Genomic DNA, 18,202 nt, shown 5'->3' with positions numbered 1-18,202 from the left:
GCTATAGATAACAGAATCCAGTGACCCCAGATCGTGCTTTTTATATGCCCTAAACACTTTGAATCTCATTTTTTCTTTCCTATAGAGAAACAGGTCCATTCACTTGAAACCTCAGGAAGGTCAGAACACATCATGAGGTCACTGAGCACTTTTAAAGCTGCTCTGTCATTGGCTGAAACAAGTATTTTAAAAGCAGTTTTGCTATTAGATAATGCCCATGATTACCAGCTGATTCCATTTCTTGCCTAATTTTCTATAGAGGAAAAAAAATCTTTTTAAATTTTATATTTATAAATTATGCAAATTTTTAATATAAAACAAAAAACCAAACAGAAAATAGATATAAATAAGTAACAAAAATTACTCATAAAAACATAAGAAATTGCCATATTGGGTCAGATCAAGGGTCCATCAAGCCCAGCAAGTACCCAAACACTAAGTAGATCCCATGCTACTGATACCAGTATAAGCAGTGGCTATTCCCTAATTATTTCATTTCAGCCACAAAAAGTAAAAAAATAAACCCCTCATACATATCCAAACAAATCAAATCCAATAAACTCAGGGACTTGTGGCATCTCTCTGTCTGTGATGTTCCAGCAGTAGCCGCCGCAAGGAGGCGCTGTGCAGTTAGAAGACACTATTTGCTTGTCAACCTATGTACTTTGCAATAAAAAGTGTGCGCTAAAACAGGCCAGCAAGCACTACACTGTTTTGATACATGCCAAGGGCTTGAAGAAATTAAAAACTCACAGCTGAAAAGCCTCAAGGAGTCAGATGCAAAGCAACATCCTCACAGGTACAAAGGTGGTAAGGATGACAGCACTTGAGTCTGGCTGTGACTGATGGGGGTGGTGTGGGGAGTTGTGGGGTGAGTGTTGTTAGCACCTAAAATCTGTAACATGTTCTAGTGATCTGGTAGAAGAAAAAGTACCGGTAGGTAGAAAGAGAGGGAGATGGGAGAAAGATTTTCAAGAAGAAGAAATAGAAAATCATGCCTATCTGAATATCTAAACAGCAAATGACCTTAACTTATACTAAGGAGCATCCTTACTCTCCTGAAGCAGTGAGGTCAACAGTGCAGGAGTAACTCTGGCTTTCTTAAATGAGGGCACTGTAAAAAAAAAAAAGAAAAAAAAATAGGGGCCAATGTAGAAAAACCCACATCAAAGTTGTAACTATGCTTATGCACTAATTTTTGATAGTGTGCAAAGTAAAACCCAGCGGCCCCGCAAAATATAATAAAATGAAAGTACACAAATGAGACCCGTGCTAAAAATACACGCTAGGTTAAAAAACAAAACAAAAAAATGCGCCAAAACACGAGCTAAAGCCCTGATGCAAAAAAACATAAGAAAAACAGGCACTAAAATCAGCGCTAAATGTAAAAAAATTGCTGCAGAGCTCCTTTGTTGGCTGTTTAAAGTGACATGGGCTAAATTGATAACTTCCATTGATCCAATAAGAGATGTCACAGCCTACAAAAGATTGTAAATTGTCCTGTAAAATGCTAACGAGTTAGGTAAGTACATATATATCCCAAAGCTCATTTCAAACTCAAGTGAATACTGATTCAGCTTCAGTTACACAGGCATATACTGGAAAATGCACAAAAAACAACGCTTTTGGACAAATGAGGAGAGCTGGGCAGGAATATGCACTCAAAATATGCAAGCAGAATTATTTGCAGTTGGCATTTACATGTCATTTGCATGCACCCACACTAAGCCATCCGCGTGTTTTTTTTGGCGCTAAAACCTATATTATATACATGAGTAAGGTTAGCCCCTAAAAACCCGCACACAAATCGGAGTAAAAACATGTGGATGACTGACGGAGCTTATTGCATTGGCCCCATAGTTATTTCCCTGGAGTTTTATGGCGTACCTTGAAGGAGCTGTCTGTTTATATGATAATATTGGTTAACATAAGGATAAATGAATAATAAAGCATTGGATCATTGCCGAGTTCGATGAGCAGGTAAATGACATTAAGTTACAGTGCTTGTTCGGAAAATACCTGAAGCCCACTGCGTGGCAAGAGACCCAGATAAACGTATGCACTTTATTATACATCTTTGATACCCTGCTTTTCAGTTGAATTTGTTAAAACATTTTTCCTAATCAAATAGACATTAGAAATTATTACACCTCATTTTTTTACATATATAATTTTGAATTGATACTATTGAGGTGTTTAGTTGAATTCTGTTCAGTAAACGCTGGCACTTGATGCAGCCATCTTGATCCCACTCCAGAAAAGATATCTCCAGTGTTTAACAATGTACTTGTTACAAAGAAATTCATATAAATGAACAGGGTCGTGATAATGTGCACATTTCTGTACTAAAGAAAGAAAATAGGCATCAGGAAATATTCATGCAACCCCTTATTTCTGTACACAGTTCAGTAATAGCTGAACATATTGGAAGGCATCTTCCTATATTAGAACATTGCCTTCACTAAATCTTGAGACAGATTCAGACAAGGACTCAAAAAACACACATCTAGCCTTTTTCCCTGTGCCATTTTACAGTTTGGAATAATCCATCCCATTTAGAGAGCATTCTCTTCTCGCTGTAGAATTTTTATCCACATTGGATTTTCCATGATTAGTACAAGCTGTAATTCAGTTTTTTCACCCACACCTGGGCTAATTTTGGCATAACACAAATTGTGATTCTTTTGATGACCAGTTTCATTCCTTGCATTAAATGTTGTTTAGCGATCCAAATCCTTATCTGATTCCTAGGAATGTCCTGGATTCGGGACGTTGATCCTCTGGGCGCGTTAGTTCTCCTCAGCCCGGACACTTCTCCAGACCCTAAGCCGGGTCCTCGTGACACTTATCTCATCACTGCCATGCTGTGCCAACGTGCGTTACAGTAGGAAAGCCAGTGAACGCGAGAAAGCATGGGCAAAAGCTTGCTATTCTGATTTACCATTATCTTCTGATATGTTTTACAGGAACTTCGGGTTTATTCATTTTATCCAAAATCCCTAAAACGCAGGCCAGGAATTCTATCCTCCTTCCTTTCATTTTTATACAATTCCTACACATACGCTCTCCTCTCTTGTAAGTGACAGGATTAAATTCCTCATAAAAATAATAGCAAAAAAAATTTAAATACATATATTTAAGCTAAATAAAAATGTCATACTTTGGTATCATACTACCTGAAACAGGCCTTCACTTAATCAACTAAGTGCTTAATTAAAAAAAATTCTACTTATGTATAATTAGGGGTCCTAGGCATGTGAGACAACATAGAACCCCTGTTATCAGATTCAAGATAATACATGTTTCCATGCAGGGAAAAAGTACCCCAGTTTATATACAGAGCTTATTTTTTGGGGGCGGTTTTGGTTTGGTAAGCTGTGGAGCCTGCTGGGGGTCTACAGCTGCTGAGCACGCGCTGCCTTCTGGCTGCACCAAGACATCGATTTCCACAGATTTCAGATGGAAATTTTCATTCATAAAATCCACAGAAACCGCTGTGCTCTTGCACAACCCCTGCCAGGCCATAGGAGATACCAAATTCAAATCCTCAAAAAAAAAAACAGAAGCCCCGATCCATACACACACACACGCATACAAGTCCGTCTTTAAATATACAAAGAGCAATCTTTTTTTCTCTTAAAAAAAAAAAATCCAAGTAAACTAATTGCATTTGGAAACGTTGTTGGAGAAATGTCTCTGACTTTTGGAGGAGCTGCCGTCATACCACCTCGTCCGATTCCAAACCGTGCTCTTCGTACAGCGTGTCCAGTACTTCCAGATGCCTCTCCATGGCTGGCAGGTAGAGGTCAAGGTCTCTCTTGATTGCTTCACTGAACGCTTCTTTCTCAGCATCCTCCTCTCTTACGGTTAGAGCGGCCACAAAGTCTTCATATGTTGGAGATGCCCTTAACGCCAGCTGCAAGAGGAAGGAAAGGGCAGAAGAAAAATAAATGCAATCTCTCTGTATATCTAGATGGAAGTAAACTGATTTTCCAGGAGCTGCCAGGTTACGGAGAAAATGTTTTCGCCCTACATATTACCCCCGGCTGCCTCTGTAATGTGCAGGAGATCTCACACTTGGAAGAGACTGGAGACCTCTAGCCCTGAATATAATCATATACATAAACTGCCCGTCTCTGTATGTGGATCAGGCATCTTTCCTTGCTGCCTTAGAAAATCAGGCTTATTGCATATTTGTACTTTAAACAGGCAGAAGCAATAATACAGAGAACAGAATCAGGATAAGTTCCTGCCCACAAAAATTCACAATACCATCCAGCAGAGGGACGCTGCCTCTCAGACGCAGGGCTCCGCGATGTGAAAGCAGAGCAGAAGGCATTCCCTAAAGCAGAACTGCTCCGACGCGCACTGCCCCTCAGGGGAATAACATGCAGATGAAATTGCAGCTGTCGTCTTCTTGGATTTTCTTGTTTTTCTAATTTGTCTGAGAAACCTAGTTAAAAGGTAAATGCCAGCTTTCCAAATGGGTCCTGGAGACACCGAGAGGAAAAATGTGTTGTGCATACCCTCAGTGGCAGAAGAAAGTCTTAAAAACAAGTTCTGGGGCTTCTTCTGAGCCATAACTCAAAACTACAACCAGTAGCCTCCCAGGCCTCAGCTTTTTGGGCGCCTGAACACCCCCAGTATTCAGCAAACTCTTTCACTCTGTCTAGGAAAGGATTAACTGGTGCTGAGCCTGGCACCTCCAATCATTCTGAAAAGTTTGCTCCTAGGACTAGGACATCCCCTCCCCATCAGACTGAGCCTTTACAAACCTCTCTAGAGAAACAGCTGCCTTGCTGAATGCCTTCCCTTTGCCAAGCAGCTTTATGTAGAGGTTTACTGATTCTTCTGGGCTCCCTTTCTAAGTCTTACAGCTTTAAGCTAAACTGCCGGCACTGCCATGTTTTATTTGAACTATTTTCTTTCCCCAGGGGTTTCATCCCACAACCCACCTAGTGCATGAGCAATCATTTGGCCAAGAGCCTCAGACTGCCAGAAACCTGGTATGTGTTCACCCCAAGACTGCTAGTAGTCCTTCCTGTGGAGCAGCCATGGCTGGAGCTCCCCTCCTAGGGTAGAGATAGCTGGCTCCATAGCACTCCCTAACCTTGCTAGCCCAAGGAGGAATAGGAGGGTCAGGAAACAAACATGTCTTAGTGTAGAAGACCCAGCCCTCCAGAGCCACCTCTGAGTAAAAGAATAGGAGCCCAGGACTCGTCCATCTTCCTCATGCCCTTGATCATCATTTTGCTCGGAAGAAAGCTGGATCTGGTTATTTATACAGAATCCTGTTGAGCAAGCATTTATGGATTCCTGGGCTTCTCAGGACGATGCATGGTACAGTGCTTCTGAATACTCTCAATTAACGATTCATTAATCAGCCAACACAAAACGAAAGTGGCTGTGCATTTAACAGACATCTGTCCAATCCGATAATGAAAATAATTACTTACCGCAAAAACACCTCGTACCACCCAGCCATGATACTGCCGTAGTGTTTCGCCGTACGCGTTGTCTTTTAAAAAAAAGTATACATAAAAAGAGATTAGATTTCACTGTGCCCAAGAATTTTTCCCCATTCAGAGGACAGTCATTGATTTCTACATCTATGGATTTTCATCTCTCACTAACTTACTAAATAGAGCAGAGTTGCTTACCTGTAGCAAGTGCTCTCCGAGGACAGCAGGATATTAGTCCTCACACATGGGTGACATCATCAGATGGAGCCCCGACATGGAAAATTTATGTCAAAGTTTGTAGAACTTTGTTTAGGTACCCTGAGCATGCCCAGCATGCCCTATACCACAAGTCCACAATGTGTCCCTCTCCAGTCTTGTAACATAGAATTATAATTAAAATAAAAACTAGGAGAAACCCAACACCGCGGGGTGGCGGATGGGTTTCATAAAGACTAACATCCTGCTGTCCTCAGAGAACACCTGTTAGGTAAGCAACTCTGCTTTTTCAGAGAACAAGCAGGATGGTAGTCCTCACACATGGGTGAAACACTAGCTGCAGGCTACTCCCCAACACAAAAGGGGGATCAACAGACATCCAACCAGGTGCCAATGGGCAGAACAACAGTGCTGTTGGTAACAGAGGGGGGAGACAGCTTGAACCCAAACAATGGGCCCTAGGCGGGAAAAATTGGGCTCTACACCTCAAACAGGTTCTGAGGACAGACTGGCTGAACCTACTGTCTCGTCGGCCAATACTATCCAGATAATAGTGAGATGTGAATATGTGGAGAGAAGTCAACATCGCAGCTTTGCAGATTTCTCCATGGGAACTCTTTGCAATTGGACCACCAATGCTGCCATGGCTCTGATAGAATGAGTCTTGACATGACACTCAAGATGCAGTCCCTCCTGGGCATAACAGAGGGAGATGCAATCTGATAGCCAATTGGATAGTGTCTGTTTGATAATGGCAACACCCAACCTATTCCTATCAAAAGAAATAAAAAGTTGGGTGGACTGTCTATGGGCTTCTGTCTGCTCCAGACGGAAGGCTAAGGCTTGCTTATAGTCCAAACTGTGCAGTGCTTGTTCACCTTGGTGTGAATGGGGCCTGGGAAAGAATGTTGACAGAAAGATGGACTGGTTATGATGGAAGTCTGTCACCACCTTAGGCAGGAACTTAGGGTACATATGCAAGACCACCCTGTCATGATAAAACTTGTATAAGATGGATAAGTATTAAGGCCTGGAGCTTGCTGAACTTGTGTGCTTAGGTGACTGCCACCAAAAATATTCAGGTCAGATACTTCAGGTCACGGGTGCGCAGTGGCTCAAAAGGAGCTTTCATCAACTGAGCTAACACAACATTAAGGTTCCAAGACACAGTGTGAGGCCATAGGGGAGGCTTCAATTGAAGCAGGCCCCACATAAACCGTACAACAAAAAGCTGTACAGAGATGGGCATACCATTTACACCTTGGTGGTATTCACCAATTGCACTGAGATGAACTCTAACAGAGTTGGTTTTAAGCCATCTTCCAACAGGTATAGAAGGTAATCAAGTAGATTTTGTGTGGGGCAGAATGGATCTAGGGCCTTCAGCTCATACCACATGAAAACTCTCCTCCACTTCAGTCCACAGGACTTTCTAGTGGAAGGCTTTCTAGAAGCCACCAGGACCCGAGACACATCTTCTGAGAGATGGAACAGTTGCAGGATTAATCTCTCAACATCCAAGCTGCAAGCAGCAGGACCTGAAAGTTGGGATGCTGCAACCTGCCTCGATCCTGCGTGATGAGATCGAGGGAAGTCCCTAGACTGATCAGTCTCTGGATGGAGAACTACTGAAGGAGTGGAAACCAGACCTGTCTTGACCAATGAGGGCCTATTAGGATCATAGTCCCCTTGCCCTCATGAAGCTTCAAGAGAGTCTTCGCCACTAAGGGAATCAGAGGATATGCATACAGAAGATCCTTGCCCCAATGATGGGCTAGGGTGTCCGAGGCTGGTTTGCCATCTGACTTGTACAGGGAGAAGAACTGAGCACCTTCCTGTTGCAAGGGGACGCAACTAGATCTACATCCAGGCTCTCCCAGAGGCGGAATATCCGATTTGCTACCCCCTGGTCCAGGGACCACTGGTGGAGTCTGAAGGCTCGACTCAGCCTGTCTGCTACCATGCTCTCCGTCCCGGCCTGGTACATGGCCCTGAGTATCAACCCGTTGGACAGGGCCCATGACCAAATCTGAACCACTTCCACAAGGCCAAAAACAGCCAAAAGTTTTTGGCTGCAAGGAAAAGAGAGACTAGAGAGGGACCCCATGTTGACGCGTGGTATAGGGCATGCTCAGTGTGCCTAGTCAAAGTTCTAGAAACTTTAACATAAGTTTTCTGCATCAGGGTTCCATCTGACGATTTCACCCATCATGCTTGTCCTCGGAGAATAGATGTTGCGTTTCTGATTTTCAAGAATTAGAATATTTGAGAGGGTGATGCCTCAAGTCTATGGTGGTGAAGGATGTCAGAATAAAATTTAAGAGGGTGATTGTCAGAGAGGTTTATGAAGTGAATCACATGGCTCTATTCTATCAGCATGTAAAGATCATTAACTGAGAGGTCTGGCTTTTAGTTATGTCAGTGGATTTAATACACACAGACTTTTAAAGCAATGTTAAACATGTATACGCAGGCATGCTCACATTTCCAAAAAAAAGTAAAAAAAAAAAAAAATCGCATGGCAGATGTGTACCTAGATATCACACAGAAGGCAAGTATAAGATGACTTTCTGCTTTCCAAGTTTTTGGAAAGATATATATGAGTTGTGATTCTGCCGAACCTTTCGGTTCAGCCTTTGTTATCTGCCCGCCATGGGAAATTTCGGTTTCACACAGTTCGGGCCTTTTTTTTTTTCGGCAGCCCCGAATTTTGGGTTAGTGCGCACTAACTCCGAAAAACAAATTTTCCCAAAATTGCGGGAAAATTTGCTTCTTTTTCAGGGTTGCTGAAACAGGACGAATTACACAACTTCATTGAAACTGTCTAATTCGTCCCAGACGAATGCACATCTCTAATACAATTCTTGCCCTGTTTCTGTATCTGCCTGTGCCCAGTGGGGATACTGTGGCCTATGAGGTTTTAATGCTCCCAAGGTCACCCAAGACTGCATCTCTAATTTATCTTTCCATGAGCTTCAAGACCTCCTATATTTTCCCTCTATGTATTCTCTTTCTTTTTAGGTCACTGGTCCTGTAAGACTGGAAATCAAGTGCTGGCTTGTCTATGGAACATGATGTGTGTAAGAGGGTGTGCTGGCTTATGCTACACTTGTCCTCTGTCTTGGATTACAGGGCTTCTTGTAAGGACACAATGGGTGGGATACAGGAGCTGAACCCTTTTGTATCTTGTCCATATTAGAGAAAGATGTCCAGCTGGCTGGGGTGTGCACAGTAGGTTCTCTCTGCTTCTTTCCCAGATGTTCATGAAGTCATGAGAAAGGGTTCTGCTCTAGTAAGGGATAATTGAGGAGAGGACTGCCATAAAAGACAGGATGACGGAAGAGGACATGAAACCCCAGCAAACTCCGATGTTAGAGATATTGACATACCACTTATTTATTTATTTAACTCGGGCAGTACATATTTTTTATTTGGCCTGGAACACAAATACCACAATGCACAGAGTTAGATGGCTTTCCTAATTTTGAAGATTCATCCAAACTCAACATGAAGCGGAAGGAATGAAGGCACTTTTGCCCACAGCTGGCATGCAGCGCTCCTCATGGCCCAGTTTTTTTACATTGGCTAATGAACAGGCTGAAACCTGCCTTCCTCTTATGTCAGAGAAACAGTCTCCCAAGACTCCACGAGTGCAGGAAGGGCTGCAAACGTCTGCCCCTTCCTGCAGAATGTGTAGCTGCCTACGGAATCACCGGGGGAGACCATGGAACCGGCACCAGCGTTGCCTTCCCGCTCTGATCCCAAAACCTCTTAAGGTCCTTCGTAGTCCAGGGTCCATGCTTCCCCCTCCCGGGAAAGGTTGGGCAACAGGAAATGGGTCTAAAGCACAGACCCAGAGTTTCCTGTGGCAGCTCAGGGGTAGATTCTGTAGCAAAAAAAATGTGAAAATTCTGTGTTGCACTGACAGGGATTTCTATCTTTTATATTCCTTTATAAACCTGGCTTATAATTTATTGTACTTGTATTGGGTGAAGAAAATGCATCTCAAGAATGAGTATAGGGAAGAGATCTGAGGGATGAGGAGAAGGAGCAGCTGAGAGGTGCAGGGATGGGGAAAGGAAGGGAGAGACCACTGGAGATGGGGGGTGGGGGGAGGCGAGATTAGGAATCTGAGGTGGAAGAAAAGCAGGGACAGGGACAGAAGTTCTAGGATGGAGGAAGGGGAGGGGCTGGATAAGGAAACTGAGAGCTGTTCTCTGCTGAATGAGTCGCAGCACAGCTGGAAGGCAGTAAATGTTCAGCCAGCCTGCTGCCGCCCTGCCCAGATTTTTGCCACCCTAGGCACAGGACTATTTTGCCTACTGACAAATAGAAGCCCTGCCCCCAGCCCTCCATCCATCCGTGTTTGCTTGTGTGAGGAGTAGGATCGCGGCAGCCCATCAAGTCGTGTCTTCCTCCTCTGCTGGTCAGGCACGACTGCCATACAAGTCCCCGCAGCTGAAAGCAGCAGCGATCAGGCCCCGGCGGGCAGAGGAAGACGACATGGCCTGATGTCCTGCTGCGATCCTCCTCTTTACAGTGACCAGCGCTGGGGAAGGAAGGAGGGAATCAAAAGACAAGCTGGAGGGAGAGGAGGGGGTTAGAGGGCTTGCAGGCTGGTGAGGAATAAGCAAGAGGTGGTGGTGGCTGCTGTGTGAAACAGGGTGAAGTTGGGGGATAGTGGAAAAAAAAGGATCGGGTGATTGAGGCTGGAGGGGATAAGGGGAAAAAAAAGAGTGGGGTGACCGTGTGACATAGGGAGAGGCTGGGGGGAAAGAGGTGAAGAGAGGTTGTGTGAAACAGGAGAGAGGTTGTGATACAGAGATTGGGGAGGTTATGGGAAAGGGAGCTGGGTGTGTGGTGGTGAAGGGGCTGTGGGAGGTGTGACAAGGGAGGGGGGAGATGGGCACATGTAATGGGATACTGGGGAGTCAGGATGTGTGAGAAAGAGTGGGTGTGATCATGGGCAGGTAGGATGGGACCAAGAAAAGAATTAGGCATGGAGAGAGGGAGAGAATAGGGACTAGGAGTTGGGATGTGAGGGAGAGCAGGGCTGGAGCCAGAGGAAGGGCATTTCTCCAAGATCTCCAGACCTCCCTCTGTCCTCCATACCCAATCTTTCTTCCTTCCTTCTCCTTCTCCATCTTTATTCCCAATCCTCCATTTCTTCCCATCTACCCAGCCCCTCCTCCCCACTGCTGATTCCTCTTTCTCCTCCTCCTCACTCCCTCTCTTTATCCTCTGTTTCCCCATCCTCTCCTCCCTCTCTGCCTCCATGCCTGAGATCAGATCTTCACTCCCCAACCCCTGACATTCCTTCTCTCTCTCCATTTCCAGACCTCTCCCCCCCCCTTCCATTCTCCCAAGCGCCAATCATTCAGATCCCTTTTCCTTTAATAAAGAAGCAAATAAATTAACTAGATGCAGAAATGTCAGAAAATGACTCTCTTTCCAAACTTATAACAAAATTACACTATTTACATCGCAAATATTTGCAATATTTCGAAAAATCTGCCACAGAATTTGCTAACTCTTTGTCACAAAACCTTGAAAAAATCTGCCACAGGAAACTACAGAGCTGCAGGGTGTAATTAAATAATTGGGAAACAAAATTCTTACATGCTGGTGACTGTGAACAGTTTGAACAAAGATATAATTACCCCAGAGTAAAACAAAATCCGTCAGAGAAATACTTCTTTACTTACTCAGTGCTACCTGAATATTTGTTTCCCCGTTCTTCACTTCTTTCAAAAATCCTTTCAAAAACTTTAAGCCTCTGTTAGGAAAAAGAAAGAAAGAAAGAAATCATCTTTAATTTTCCAAAACGCCCATGACTGTGAAAAAACCCCATGGATTATGGATGTGTGCAAGACCAGGGTGAGCCCCAACGAGCAAGGAAAGAGGAAAACACTGCTGAAGAACTCCAAAGGTTAGACGGGCTGGATTGAGTTTTAACTCTTATGAAACTCTGCTAAATACTGCTCTGCTCTCTGTGTCTGCACACATATATTAACACTGACTCAGGCCACAAAGGCAACCACAGCATTTTACTTGACGGGAAATGCTTTTTCTAAAAAACAATCTACGGTCACAAGAGGAAATATGAGCTCTACTCGTGGATCCCACTTTTAAAACAGCAGGGTTCAGGGCCGACATCCTCACGCACTATAAGTACACGCCAGCTTCAACCCACATTTTTAAAGCCGACTTGCACGCGGCAAGTCTGCTTTGAAAATCAGCGGGGGCTGTGAGTGCCCTTGGCGCTCACTTTTCCACCCACTAGGAAGCACGTTCATGCAAACCTTTAATCTAAGTGCGCACCTACATGAATTCCCCTCTCCAACTCCAACCCTGGGAATGTCCCCTTTCAAAGATGCATAAAATTGTACACGAAAATCACTTCCGCACATGCCTTTCTGCACACAACCCCCGGGGTAATTCTCAGAAAGCTCATTTACATGCTCAAAACTGCATTTTATATGTATAAAAGCTTTCGAAAAGCGCCCCCCCCTTAAAGAGCGCAGACCACTGTTATGGCGTGGGCAACACCCCTTGTGAACACAAGGTCCTACATGTTGGGTGCACCAAAAACAAAAAATATACATGACATCTTTTACTGCACCACTCTAGAATCTATTTGGCTTTATAAAGCTCAATAAATAAAAAGAATGAAGGGGCAACAATGAGTTTGTGTGCAATGTACGGAGTCAGTACGGGTGTAGAGGAGGAAGCCTTGCTCCATGTAAATCCTTCAGCACATCCTGGGTGGTAGGTGCAGGAGATCAGTTGATAGGAAAGCATGACATTATGGGCTTTTAATAGCTTGGCTCCCAGTCCCCTGGAGAATTCTAGGAGAGATTGCATTTGTCCCCGCTCTACCTAGTTCTCTGCTTCCTGGGGATACAGTAGAGAAGCCTGCCAAAAGTATAAACTTACACCGAATAAAGATTAGCATCATTTCTGCCAAGGCAGAAGCTGCAAACTACACCTTCCTATATTACCTGATCTTATCCGTTTCAAAAAAAAAAAAAAAAATAAGAAAAAAATAAAAGTGCTACAGTTGCTATATTAGTCCACTTGGACATGCAGAAATAAAGAGCAACCAAAAGGCTGCAGGCAATGCCTCTCTCTGGGCCTGGCTTAGCACATCCGCAACTGCCTCATTCTGCACAAGCATTGATTAAGGGAGCAAAGCTCCAGAAAGCAAGTCACACATGGCTTAAGTTAGTCCAAGTAAATTCAGTGACTGACACTGAAGTATTCGGAGCCCTAAAAAGTCAGCAGGTTTGTGTGGATTAACTTGTCCAAAGCTGCAAATAAATAAATAAATACATTTAGCAGCCGCTGAATATATATCAGTCTACTTTTAGTTGCATAAAAAAAGTCATCAGATCAAGGCGGTGTTACTAATCCGGTTAACCATAGAACTTATCTCACTTATCCGGATATAACTCACCTGGCTAAGTAGCGATTTGTGCGCAGATATTCAGCAACACAGCCATGCCGCTGAATATCTCTTGTAACTTAGCCCGATACAGCTCAATATCAGGCCCTATGTTTACTGCCAACCAGTATGCTCTTAAAGTACAATTTTCTAAGTCACAATTTATTATTTCTCTGCATTTTTTTTTTAAATAAAATTGAAATCTGAAAATTGCAGCTTGCATAAGCATTCAACCCCTTCAAACTAGTACTTGGTAGAACCACCTTTTGCTGCAAAAACAGCTTTAAGTCTGTGGGGTAAGTTTCTACCTGCTTTGCTCACTGTTTGCAGGGGAATTTTTCCCTTTCTTCTTGTATGATTTGCTCCAGGTTGTTCAGGTTGGTTGGATGATGCTTATGGGCTGCAATTTGCAAATAGGGCCACAGATTCTCGTTTGGATTGAGATCTGGACTTTGATTTGGCCACTGTAGAACATTCATCTTTTTGTTGTTCAACCTCTCTTGTGTTGCTTTGGCCTTGTGCTTGGGATCACTGTCCTGCTGAAAGGTGAACTCTCCCCCAAACTTTAGTTTAACAGACTGAAGCAGGTTTTCTTGCAGCCTCTCCCTGTATGTTGCACCATCCATCTGTTCTTCAGTTTTAACAAGATGCCCAGTGCCTGCTGAGGAACAGCATACTCACAACAAGATGCTGGTGCTACCCCCATACTTTACTGTTGTGATAGTGTTTGATGAGGAATAGGCAGTGTTAGGTTGCACCACACACAGCATTTCGAATTTTGGTCAAAAGTTCCATTTTTGTCTCATCTGACCACAAAACCTTATTCAGCGTTTTAGCTGGGTCACTCTGATGCTTTCTGGCAAACTCCAGATGTGCTTTTTCTTCAGTAATGGCTTCTTTCTAGCCACTCTCCCATGCAGGCCAGTTGTATGCAGAGCTCTTGATATGGATGACTGGTGCACCTGCACTCCAGCCTCAGCCACTGAACTATGTAACTCCTTCAAAGTGATAGTTGACCTCTCTGTGGCTTCCTTCACAAGTCTCCTCCTTGCTCTGATGCTGAATTTTGAAGGACGGACTTGTCTAGGCAGTGTTCTGGGTGGTATGATGCAGCTTCTGTTTCCTCACAACTGATCCACCAGTGTTCATTGATCCAAGCACTTGGATATTATTTGAAGCCTTTTGCTATCTTGTGCATGTCTATATCTTTATCTTTCATTTCCTTAGAATGCTCTTTGGTCTTCATTTTCACAGCTTTCCTTCAGATTCACAGTCTGACCAATGGTACTGGAATTAGGGGGGGTCTTTTATTCAGAAAAACTGATCTTTTTTTTAATGTGTCACAGGTAGAGGCCAATTGTTAGGACAATATCTTTCATCTGTGTAAATCTGGAGCTTCCACAGCACAGGAGTGTTATACTTATGCAAGCAGCATTTTTCAGTTTTTAATTTTATTTTACAAAAAATGCAGAGAAATAATGAATTGTGATTTTGAAAATTTACTTTAAGAGCATACTGGTTTGCAATAAACATACTGTCTGGAGTAATCTGTATAAGTGTCATTTGTAATCCACACAAATCTGCTGACTTTTTAGGGGGGGATCAAATACTTTTTTAAGTCACTGCAGCTATCTGCTAAAACGTGCCAGCTGATCTTTATTTCCACAGAAAAGAAGAGGTGCTGAAATTTGTACTTAGATTTGATGTGGTTTGCCAGAGAAGCCAAACCAGACTTGCTTCATGGGTAGAGAGTCCATGTAATTTCAATTTGTGCTTTGAGGCCTACTCATGAAGCCTATTTACATTCTCCCTGAATTTCAGAACCCAGGTTACTGGAAACCATGAAAAGGCATTTTCTTCAGTGCTGCACCACATAACTGGAACACACTGAATCATTAAGGTGAAAAAGTGAAAATAAACTGAAAACATTTTTGACCAACACAAATATTTTACAAATATTTCAAATAAATTGCTATTTTGAGTGTTTTACCTTTGAAAATATTTTTGTTGGTCCAAACTCTTCTCAATTTATTTTCACCGTTTCACCTGCTTTGTTATCGATTAACGAGTAATGTGGTGGAAGTGTTGGCCCCTTATTGTTTCGTTATTAGCCACTGGACTACCATACCCAGGGAAAAGAGTCAGACAAATTATGTGAGGTTTAAGTGTTCACTGAAGTCATGGCTGTGTGGAAAGGCTTTTACCGTTTGAGGTTATTATGAAATTAAGACTGGGCTCTGATTTATTTGGCGGGTTTTCTAAATATTTTATTTTATGATGGCTCTTGGTTCTTAACTGCACGTATTCGTTGTAACATTATGTTTTATGTTCTATTTTATTAGTCTTCATTCTATTATAAGTAACTACTTTTGACATCATTTTATGTGTCATATCGATTGCAGTGAATGTTTTATGGGACTGTATTATTTGCTTTACTGTTTTTATTCATGTGTGTACTTTTTATGCTGTATATTACTCTGAGCATTCAATGGGATCTAGTTCTGGTTTTGTCAAAGAACTCAGTAGAGAAATCATAACTAGATCTCCATTCATCCAATGGGCTAAATCCAAAATTGACTCAGCTTGTGGCTTCGGGCAAGAAGCTCATCCTATTTGTGGGGTTTTCATTTCAACAGTTTCCTAAGCTCAGATCTATGTTAAAGCAGAAATGCAGCTCCTGAAAAGTCTGCAGTACACAATTAACAATACACATTCCTTCTCTGTTGTAATTCTGGTCCACATGCCCCCCCAGCTGTAGTGGGGCCCATCCCACCAGGAGGGATTGGATTATGCAACCAGGCACATTTTCACTGAAAATCGGGAGCAGAAAGCAAATAGTTAAACTCTGTACAGCAATAGTTTTATCACCACCATTTTTAACAACATTCTAAATGTACTTAACACTATACAGCAGTTCTAAACATAGGCACAAGTAATTTTAATAAGCTATAATATATGTTGGCTATTCTGGACTGCTGCTTTAATAAAATCTTTGATTTAAAAGCCATGAGCAAGATGTAAATACGGTAGGAAAATGCAGTTCACCTTTTTAGCCACAAGAGGGCCTCTGTAGCAGAGTTTCGGACTTGAGCCACATTCGTATCCACCTCGTGAAGCACTATCCTTTGAAGGGTTGTGAACTCTTCTTTGTTAGTTATAAATTTCTGATTGATTTTCTGGAAGGAAAAAAGTAGTTAAGTAGTTGAAGAGCTGGAAGCATGAGATGGTTTACTGTTAGTAACTCTGCCATTTCATGTTGTATACAGGCAAAACAAACTGCCTGCCGCTAAAAAGGTCTGCAGCCCCTGTATTAGAGCAGCAATGCTTCAGACTTGTTCCGTTTTAAGCGAATCCTACTGTGATTTTCCGCCTCAGCAGCAAAGTAATGCAACAAATTTCTTCAGGTGCATATTTTTCTCTCAATCTGAAAAAAAAATAAATCCGTTTCTCACCATGTCAGGAGCATCTCATCCCCCAGCATGAAAGATTTTATATTGCTGTCCTCTAAATCAGTGGTCCCCCAATCCTGTCCTGGGGGCCCACCAGCCAGTCAGGTTTTCATGTTATGCATGCAAATTTTCTCTCATGCATATTCATTGTGGATATCCTGAAACCCCGACTGGCTGGTTCCCAGTAGTATGAAGAATTAAATTTGTGATCTTGCAATTTGTTTAGAACCGGATAGAACCATTGTACCCTCAGGAGCTATTGCTTCCTGACGTACCATCCCGTACTTTTAAGGCTGTCGCAGCAAACTCTGCTTCAAGCACTTTTACCTCTATAGATTAAATTAGAAATCACTTGTCACGCAGCAGCTCCTTCAGAATTGGCTTTCTTAAATAACTTTTTATTCTCTCTACTCCTTCAGGCATGTCCTCTCCATTGCAGATCTTAATATCATCCATATATAGACAAAGTTTACCTTCTATCCCTTCCACAATGTCACTCACAAAGATAATGAACAGAATGAGTCCCAAAACCGATCCCTGTGGCACTCCACTTAACACCGTTCTTTTTCCACAGTAGGTTCCATTTACCATTGCACGCCGTCTCCTGTCAGTCAACTGGTTTGCAATCCACACACTACCTTGGCGCCCATTCCTAAGCTTCACATTTTGTTCACTAGCCTTCTATGCGGAACCATATCAAAAGCTTTGCTGAAATCCAAGTAAATCACATCTAGTGCTCTTCCATGATCCAAATCTTTAGATACCCCAATCAAAAAGATCAGATTTGTCTGCCTGCCAGTGTTAAATATAAACTGCACATAAAGCAGAGTTGCTTACCTGTAACTGGTGTTCTCCAAGGACAGCAGGATATTAGTCCTCACACAAGAGTAACATCATCAGATGGAGCCCTGATGCAGAAAACTTATGTCAAAGTTTCTAGAACTCTGACTAGGCACGCTAAGCCTGCCCAACATGCCCTATACCAAGCATCTATGCGAGGGTCCCTCTTCAGTCTCGTAACATAGAATTACAATTAAAATAAAAAATAGGAGAAACCAAACTCTGTGGAGTGATGGGCGGGTTTCGTGAGGACTAACATCCTGCTGTCCTATTACAGGTAAGCAATTCTGCTTTCTCCGAGGACAAGCAGGATGGTAATCCTCACACATGGGTGAATCCCTAGCTACAGGCTGCTCCCCAGCACAAAAGGGGACCAACTGACACCTAACCATGTGCCAATGGGCACAACACCAGTGTTGTTGGTATCAGAGGGAGAGACAGCCTGAACCCAAATAATGGGCAATAGGTTGGGAGAGTTGGGTTCTACACCTCAAACAGGTTCCAAAGGACAGACTGGCCAAACCTACTGCCTCATCGGCCATTCCTATACAGACAGTAATATGAAGTGAATATGTGGAGAGAACTCCATGTTGCAGCCTTGCAGATCTCCTCCACAGGAATTGCTCTTAAGTGTGCTACCGTCGCTGCCATGGTTCTGACAAAATGAGCCTTGACATGACCCTCAAGATGCAGTCACACCTGGGCATAATAGGAGATGCAATTTGCTAGCCAACTGGATACTGTCTGTTTAGGAATGGCAATGCCCAACCTATTCTTATTAAAAAAAAAAA

General features: G+C 42.9%; 1 protein-coding gene across 1 annotated transcript in view; it reads right to left on the bottom strand.

The window, feature by feature from the left end:
* Positions 1–400: 400 nt before the first annotated feature.
* The window catches only part of PLEKHA8 (pleckstrin homology domain containing A8), a 103,996-nt gene continuing 86,194 nt past the window's right edge, over positions 401–18,202 (bottom strand). Inside the window, exons 12-15 of the mRNA XM_029589207.1 lie at positions 16,168–16,298; positions 11,384–11,454; positions 5,457–5,518; positions 401–3,916 (exon numbers count right to left, since the gene is read on the bottom strand). Coding sequence (XP_029445067.1) covers positions 3,719–3,916; positions 5,457–5,518; positions 11,384–11,454; positions 16,168–16,298 — 462 coding nt within the window. The 3' untranslated portion in view covers positions 401–3,718. The remainder of the gene's footprint in view (positions 3,917–5,456; positions 5,519–11,383; positions 11,455–16,167; positions 16,299–18,202) is intronic.

This window comes from Rhinatrema bivittatum, chromosome 2 (assembly GCF_901001135.1).
Source record: "Rhinatrema bivittatum chromosome 2, aRhiBiv1.1, whole genome shotgun sequence".
In the NCBI taxonomy this organism is placed as follows: domain Eukaryota; kingdom Metazoa; phylum Chordata; class Amphibia; order Gymnophiona; family Rhinatrematidae; genus Rhinatrema; species Rhinatrema bivittatum.
The sequence above is the reverse complement of the archived record's forward strand: the minus strand, read 5'-3'. Positions and strand labels throughout refer to the sequence as shown.